This window comes from Amborella trichopoda, chromosome 4 (assembly GCF_054954075.1).
Source record: "Amborella trichopoda isolate Santa Cruz 75 chromosome 4, AtrichopodaSantaCruz75HAP2 v2.0, whole genome shotgun sequence".
Classification (NCBI taxonomy): Eukaryota; Viridiplantae; Streptophyta; class Magnoliopsida; order Amborellales; family Amborellaceae; genus Amborella; species Amborella trichopoda.
The window spans coordinates 33,430,481-33,439,591 of NC_142339.1; the positions used below are offsets into that span (position 1 = coordinate 33,430,481).

The 9,111-nt window shown below is 46.1% G+C and overlaps 1 protein-coding gene across 1 annotated transcript; it reads left to right on the top strand.

Moving 5' to 3' along the window:
- The first annotated feature begins 319 nt into the window (after window positions 1-319).
- Window positions 320-1,214, top strand: LOC148782416 (uncharacterized). Its single transcript, XM_088864633.1, has 2 exons — window positions 320-534; window positions 836-1,214. The coding sequence occupies exons 1-2, from the start codon at window positions 320-322 to the stop codon at window positions 1,212-1,214; spliced, it is 594 nt and encodes a 197-aa protein (XP_088720759.1).
- The last annotated feature ends 7,897 nt before the right edge of the window (window positions 1,215-9,111 follow it).

Genomic DNA, 9,111 nt, shown 5'->3' on the forward strand with positions numbered 1-9,111 from the left:
GGGGCAGAGAAGAATTTGCCTAGCCTTGATCTTTGTAGTCCAGAAGCTTCGCCATTACTTGCACGGCCATGAGGTAAAGTTACTCAACAAGGCAGACCCGATCAAGTTCCTTATGACCCAGCCATGCTTGTTAGAACATTTGGCCAAGTGGGCACTATTGCTGATGAAGTTTGACATCACGTATGTACCACAGAAGGCAGTTAAAGGTCAAGACCTAATAGACTTCCTTACGGCTCACCCAGTCCATTTAGAATCTCCCCTGTCAAGCGATCTCCCGGATGAAGAATTTTTTTGTGCATCGGTAACTCGGTTGTGAGAGATGTACTTTAACAGAGAATTTCAGTCTGATAGAGGGGGTGCCGGAGTTGTGTTCCTGCTTCTCAATGGAGGAATAATTCCTGTATCCTTCTCACTTATAGAGGAGTTTTCTCATAATGAAGCTGAGTATCAAGTCCTCCTAATCGGACTGGAGATCACCCAGGAGCTAGGCTTAGAGCAACTAAATATATTCGGTGACTCTGAGCTGATCATCCGGTAGCTAAAAAGGTTATAACGTAAGGAAGGATACTCTCAATCCTTATCATGACACTGTCAAAACTTAAATGACCCAGTTTGATAACTTCTCCTTGAGTCATATCCCTAGAAGGCTAAACTTGTAGGGTGATGCGCTCTCAAAGCTCGGAGCCACTATCCACTTGTCTTCAACAGGGCCCACTCCATTTTGGGTAACCTAGTGGAGGCCCGTTGACTTGAGAACCAAAGTTGACACAAGAGATGAGAGGGATGTCTTCCCTGAGTGTTCGCCTTAACCATTCGGGGCACTTCTCCTGGCTAGGGATGTCATCAAGACAGAGCAGGATATTTCCCAAGGAAAAGAAACCAAGGCCAGGGAGCATGAGCCTGGATTCTTCGACCAAATGTGTGCAGAGGTTGAACAAGTAAAAGACTGGAGGGAGGCTGTCATGGACTTCGTAAAACATGGGAGGTTGTCTAAAGATCAAGCGGAACGCAATGACGTACAACAGATGTCGACCAAGTACACTCTTCTCGATGAGGATGTCCTCTTTCGTTGGTCATTTGATGAAATCCTCCTCAGATGTGTCGATGCACAAGAGGCAAGAAAAGTGCTCGAAGAATTACACTCGGGCATCTATGGACTGCATTGGTTCTGCCTCAAGCTCTACGAATGCATACGCGGACTCCGCTATTACTGACCTTCCATGGTAGCTGACGCTAAAAACTATGCCAAAAGATGCCAAGTGTGCCAAATTCACTCAAGTCTCATTCATCAGCCCCCAGAGCCTCTCCACCCTACAGTGACATCATGGCCCTTTTCCTCGTGGGGCATGGACATTGTAGAACCCACCTCCTTCTGCTTTGGGTCATCCCTTCATCCTGACGGTGACAGACTACTTTTCCAAATGGGCTAAGGCAGTCCCTCTCAGACAGGTTATAAGGACCGTTGTGGCTAACTTCGTGCGACACCATATCATCTACCGGTTCGGGGTCACGGACCGAATAATTTCTTATAATGGCCCTTAGTTCAGGAGCCAGCATGTGGATCGCATAGTCAACCAGTTTGGCTTTGAGTGGAAGTACTCGACTATGTACTACCCTCGAGCCAATGGGTTAGCTGAGGTGTTCAACAAGACTTTGTATGGGGTGCTTCAGAAGTCGGTGTCAAAGTCATGAAAGAACTGGCACGAGAAGTTGCTTGAGGCTTTGTGAGCCTATCGCACTACCACTCACAATGCTACGAATTCCACCCCTTATTCTTGGCCTATGGGGGTGACGTGATCCTACCCCTTGAAATTCAAATACCCTCACTTCGTGTTGCTATATATCAGGGATTAACTGAGGATGAGAGGGTCAGGCTCCACTATAAAGAGCTGGATGCCCTTGATGAAAAGATACTAGAGGTCCAACAGAACCTCAAGCTCAATCAAGGAAGAACAAAGAGAGCCTTTGACAAGTCTGTCAAGGTTTGTTCATTCACTCTTGGGGACCTAGTCTGAGCAGTCAAGAGACCGGTCATCATGCACGGGCGTTGTAAAGGAAAGTTCGAGCTTAAGTTGGGGGTTCCATTCGTAATCAAGAAGGTTACACCAAGTGGGACCTATATACTGACGAACTCTGAGGGAGAAGAGGCGATGCCCGTCATCAACTTGCGCTATTTAAGAAGTATTATCCTTAACATGGCCATAAAGTGCAGTGTGTGCAATAAAAAGATAGAAATGAAAGATGGGAAACATCAAGCCAACTCAAAGGAAATTTATTTCTTTTATTGCATTAGAAAAAGTTGCAAGTTACAATTGAAGGCCCATTGTCAGGGAAATTACAAAGCTCTGGCATCTGAGGATAAGAGGACAGTTACAAGTCAAGAGAAATGCCGTCCTCATTCAGAAGAAGCCAACCCACAAAAGAAATGCCTACCTCATGAAGAAGTGGCAAAACCACTTGGAGAAGTTGGCCTCAGTCCCACCAAGGAGAATGGTTACAGGACAAAAGAAAAAGCCATCCACTTCTGAGTCAGCTTCAATTCATCTGATGAGTATATCAGACATACAAGGAAGACTTCTCTAGCAAAGAACTAGCCTATGATGGGGAGTATACATTGTTCACAGTGAACGCCCTTCCACATAACAATATGGACTTCACAGTTGTGCTGGAGGACTTACCTTCCAACACACCATAGTGACAAGGCCCGCTCGTTTGCCTTCATTTTGACCCTCGCAAGATATCGTCGTCCGAGGTCATCGCCATGCGCAACACAGTGCCACGTCCTATCATCACCACTGGTAGGCTAATGTTGTGCGGGACTATCACCTTGAGCCTCGTACCCCTAAGTGTGGCTATCGTCGTGTGTGACCTAGGGACGTGTGAAGGTGGCACAACATGTGACTTAATGGCATGTCTGACTTTGAAGCATCCCAGTTCCCAATTTTTGATGGCCATTGATGCCTCTTTGGTTCCCTCAATAGTCACCCCTCGCCGATGGTCCACCTTCTTACGACCTTTCACCTTCCCCTGCAATCCTTCGGGTTTCGTTGAAAACACACCTTCGATAGCAGGGAATCCCCCCATCTGACCCTACTTTCCCCTTTTTTCGATGGTTGGAAACGTCACAGAAAACCACCGGGAAAATCCTTCCCATCTTTTGCTCGTTGCTGGAGTTAGCGAAAAACCACTAGAAGTCCTCAGAAAAAGCTCCCCTAAGTCCCTACGACCATGAGGATTTCCTTCCCCCTAGTTTCCCACTTCAGCAGTTCACCAAAGCTTACTGAGATTTGGCTAAGTTTCTGGAGAACTCCTCCAACAACCAGGAGCTGACAAAGCCCTCTGAACTCTATACAACCTCCACTTCAGTAGCTGAACGGCCAGAGCAGCACTTGAACCCCGGTAGGGTACCTCTACAAACTCTGCTAAGCCCATGAGAGACCCTCTTCCTCTCTCAAAAAGCCTCGAAACTTGCAAAAACGTCTTCGCCATCACACTGCGAAGCTTCACACCTCTTGAAGCATCGCAAGAGAAATCCCTAAGGACCTATCTCTGCATGTTTTGACCGAAAAGTGCCTGCCAAAAAACCCTCACCATAAAGCTTTGGCTCTTTCTCTCTTTAAAAAGCTTTATACAATTTTACCCTTCGGTAAAATAGTAAACTGGGGTTTCTCCCTTTCTAATACCCCGCAGTATCGCGGACGGCCCCCGACAAAACTGGAATGATGCTCTAGTCCCAAGCTCTTGCTGGGGATAAGACCAGGCCAGGGCTAGCCAAGCCTGAAACTCGAAGCATCATCACTGTGTGCCTCGTCAAGACTTGCGTCGCGTGCCCCATCAGAAGGCTAGTGCCGCTCGCCCCATCAAGAATTTTACTGAGCGCCTCGACTAGAGAATATCGCCGCGCATCTCGTCCAGAAATTATCGCCACATGTCTCATCTAGGGGTCATCGCCGCATGTCTCGTCCACCGATCACCACTGCATAGGACGTCAAGGGCTATTCTCGCGTGCTTCACCAAGGGACTTAATGCATCACTTAGACTTATTGATGAATGTGCCACTCCATACTTAGTGTCATGCACAAGCCTTGGCACTCCCCTTTAGACCATCGTCTCTTATCCTCAGGAACTTCATTCCCTGCATCACAATCTCACTCCTCAGGAAGCCCAATCTCCTGTGACGACTTATTCCTCCATGGAGTCACATCCCCTCACCCTTACCACCACTGTCCGTGCTGCATGACTTGAAACTGCATTGCCATGGTTTATGCTGCATGACTTTAAACTGCACTGCAACGGTCTGTGCTACATGACTTTTAACTACACTACCACGGTTTGCGCTGCATGACCTTAAACTGCACCGCCACAGTCCATGCTGCATGACTCTAATTTGCACAGCCATAGTCCTTGTCACATGGATCAAAACTGTACGACCATGGTCCGAACTATATAACCTTAAACTATAGAGGAGGTCTTGTTGCACGACCCTAAACTGCAAAGTCCTTATCACCTAACTCAAAACGGTTCGACCATGATGCGATTTATATGACATTAAACTATTGTGGAGGTCTAGTTGCATGACCTTAAACTGCAAAGTCCTTGTCACATGACTTTAAACTTATGACCATGATCCATACGTGTGACCTTAAACCATAGTGCGTGTTCTAGCTGCATGACGATAAAAGGCCTAACACCGTGGTCCAAATTACACGACCCTAAACTGTAGCAGAGGTCTAGTTGCACGACCACAAACTGCATGGTCCAAGCAGTACGACTTTAAATTGCATAGGCCATGGTCCGAGCTACAAGACTGTAATGCGTCCTACAAGTCTAGTTGCACGACTTTAAACTGCACGGTCCTAGCTGCATGACCCAAAACTAAATAACCACAGTCCAAGCTATATGACCTTAAGCCATAGTGCACATCCTGGCCACAAGACGTTAAACTGATTTGCCTAGGTCTAGGAGGGGCGACCTTAAAACATGCTCCCATTAACCGCACACCCCTTTCACGTGCACCTTCGTGCACACTTTCCCTAATTGACCCATTTGTGTGCATGTATCCTCTTCTTCTCCCCAGTGAGCCTACTTAGGCACACTCACCCTTTACGTGCATCTCCACGCACGTCTTCCCTAGCTGGTCCATTCATGTGCGTGGGCCACCTTCACCATCTTTCATCATCCCCCAGTGAGTCTTACCCATGCTCACCTAACAGTAAGCCATCTTGGCACACATATTCACTATCAGCTAGTGGGTCACCACCTTTCACCTACCATCCAATCAACTCTCCACAGGCAACTTCATGCCATCCTCCCAAGTGAGTCAAAGTCATCACCAGACTCACTCTGTGGCCTCTATAGGCTGTCATTCCTTACTACTATGGTCCAACTGTATGACCCTAAACTATAGTACGCATCTTAGCCACATGATGTTAAAAGGTTTCACATAGGTCTAGAAGGCACGACTCTAAAACATGCCTTCTCAAAAAAAAACGGGCATGGGGTACACCTGGACAAGGGAATGCAAGACACGATGAAAAACCCAAGAGGGCACCGTGAGCAAAAATGGATGAAAGGGTGGACATTACCACAATGTCATGGGTAAAAGAGCCCGAAAATAATAGAAGTTGGTGAAAACCGTCTTCATGACACCACTTCCCATGTTCAAGTGAAAACTCACAAAAGAATGCTTAGACCAATAAAGCAAGTTGATGCACTTCCACAGCGTCATTGACTCCCCGGTTTCATGGCTCATCTTGGAGTTAGAGCACATAAGATCTCCCCACTTTCATGGCTCATCAGGGAGTGCGAGCCTCATAAGATCTCCCTGGTTTCATGGCTCATCGGGGTGTGAGAGCCTCATAAGATCTCCTCGGTTTCATGGCTCATAAGGGAGTGAGAGCCTCATAAGATCTCCCTAGTTTGATGGCTCATCAGGGAGTGAGAGCACATAAGATCTCCCCTGTTTCATGGCTCATCAGGGAGTGAGAGCCTCATAAGATCTCCTCGGTTTCATGGCTCATCAGGGAGTGAGAGTCATATAAGATATCCCCAGTTTCATAGCTCATCAGAGAGTGATAGCCGAATAATATCTCCCCAATTTCATGGCTCATCAGGGAGTGAGAGCCACATAAGATCTCCCCAGTTTATGGCTCATTAGGGAGTGAGAACTCATAAGATCTCCCCAGTTCAGCAACAAGAGTCCTTGAGGGTGAGGACGATGACCAAAAAATCCCTCCAAAAATGATAAGAGCCATCACGAAGGAAAGAAACTAACAAAGCCAGGGTCTAACCTGCCACAAGTTTCTGGGTAGTCTTCGCCAAACCCCCTTACCCACATGGGACTAGACTTTTGGTTTGGGTCAGAAGCCCTTGACAGGACCCCGTTAGATGAGACCTACAGGAGATACCTTGAGCATAAAAAGCAAACCTGGTGTAGTAGAAAACATCACCTATCGAACGTTGGTAGCATTTGACCTTCAAAAACGGCCTAGCTCTGTACAAGGAGGTTCTAACAAAGGCCTCATGCTCTAGAACCACAATAGTCTCTTGAAGGTGTGGACTTCAACAAATATCACTCAAACTTCCTAAATGATTTCATTTCTCTATTCTCTCGAAGCACAACATTTGGCGAGGCATGCTGTTGGAAGGTATTTTTCATCAACATGGGGCCCCTGCTCAATAAAGGCCTAACAAGTAGTGGAAATTTTGACAGTCTCAAAACAACCCCAGAACTGGCCAAGATCTTCATGAGGTCTCTCAAGAGTCTCCTGCCAAGTATCATCACATTCTGACATGTCTAAGCCAGTGCAGATAGACAAACAGTTCCTGCAGAATCGACCTCTTGCACCCTAAAATGGACCCCTATAACTAGAGCTACATTTTTAGCATCTTAAATTGCTATGGGACCACCACCATTAGATTCGACATGATTGAAAACCCCCAGGGATCAAGTTTTTGCTCAAATAGACATTCTAAGAAGAAGTTATGGGCGAAAGAGTGAAACAGGAGAAGCGACACGCTATTCCCTTGCGGTCACTCTATAACACTACACCATTGACGGGACAGTCACGAATAGTAACTTTCAACGCTCATATCTCACTTTTCCTATGTTGAATCGTGCTCAAATTTTGTGAGCATGTTCGTTTAGTCAAGACGAGCGATTCGATATGTGGCACGCCCTATGATGATATCCGAGTGCAAAGAAAAGCTAAAGAGAAGTTGTTGATCTGTGAAGAAAGTGCAAAAAATTCAGCAGGATCGTGCCTCATTCTAATGGCCAAATCACGCCGCTCGCGAGCCCGATCGATGTGAGACCAATTCCATTGCAGGCGTAAGGTCTCAGCCATCTCTGACCCGACCCCGTGCATGATTAACGATCAGATTCTACATATGAAGCCAACAAATTGACTGCAAATTTTGTCACCAAAATCTTTAATTCCAGCCAAAATTCCAAACTTGCAAAATCTTTGTTAGGCCACATATTCGAGCTACGTTCAGTGCCTCGTGATCATAGTGGTATGCTCAGTGCGATTGAGAGAAGGAAACAAATGAAAAACATCAAGGAACGAACACACTATCGATCCAAAGTTTCAAGATCTACTTAAATTTCAAGTCGCATGATTGTGTACCAAAAACACGATCCATGGCTGGAAGTTGGTATCAAATCGATCGCCATACTAAGCCCTGTAAGAAAATAGTCATCTTACGATCAACCAGGCATCAAAACAACCCCAGATCAGCCATGCAAGATCATACAAGTCCTAGGGTAACACATGGACTTTTTTTTAGAATTCCACAACTTGTTAGGAAGGGGCAAATTTTTCATTTTGCACAATATTTTCTAATTTCTTTTAATTCAATTTAATCTTAATTTCTAGCAATTAGGTTTACTTTTGATCATCCACCCATGTTTGAGACACACTTCTATATATACGTACCATCATTGTATGCAAAAAAAAGAAGAGACAGACGCATACACACACACAAGAGAGAGTTTTCACTTAATAATACAAGTTTCTTTTTCTTATCATTGTTGTGTTACTCTTGAGAGAGGGAGTGAGGTGAGATAAACTTTTGACTGGTACCCCTAGGTTTGAGGTAAACCTTCTCTCTCTTCTTTATTTTTTCTTCTTCTCTATCTCTTCTCCCCTTTCTTCTCCTTCTTCTTTGTCTGACTTCCTCACAAGGGTCATGCATGACAGTGGCAGTGCAGTGCATGCCTCTCCCTTGGTCTCACAAAGTGCGCATGGCGATGGCAGGGTCCTGCGCAAGTCTCCTTCCCCTTCTACTCATCTGTTCCTTCCTTCAACTAAGGTCTGTAGATGGCGCTACCCACAGACATGGCTTTGACGTCTCAATGAAGAACTCAGACGGTAAGGTTTGTTGTCACCTGCAGGGGTCTCTCCCTGTTGCGCATCTAGTGCAGACGACGATACCTATCGTAGCCCGCTATGGGCTTTGACGTGCTCGGTGCTCGTCGATGTTCTCCCTACGTCCCAGGCTAGTCAACGTGTGACCTAAGAGAAACTAGCACCATGTGCCTCGTCAGGAGCTAGCAGTGTCCACAAGGGATGCGTCGTCTCATTGTATTGCCCATCGTGATGCCTATTGATGTCATGATTTCCCCTTCTCTTTGTCGTCTCGTTCTTTTCTCTTCAACTCTTTCTCCTCTCACTTGACTAAGGGTAGACCTAGCCTATCACCAATGCACCGACCTCGGTTCGAGTAGTATTGCCACCGTGGCGGTCCTAAGAATCATGCCCGTCTTATTTCCAATCTGAGTCGATAATTTTGGGTTGTCATGCTAGTCTCACACCTACGTCAAGCTCTCTTATCTTTCTTATCTTTCACCAAACCTTTCACTTCATCGCCTTCTCATGTGAATGTGCATTGCCCTAGGACAACGATGGGTCCGTTTGACTCATTTGTCCTACAAATTAACCATAAAAGGGTTGTGCAGAAAAACAAGAGGATTACAGGTCAAGGGAGGTGATTTCGAACCAACTCAAGTAGTTGGGGGGCTATCTTCACGATCTAAGAGGGTGCCCACGCGAGCCAGCTTAAGTAAGTCCTGAAACGGCCTAAAATTCCTCTCTCATTGGTTGGTGTACC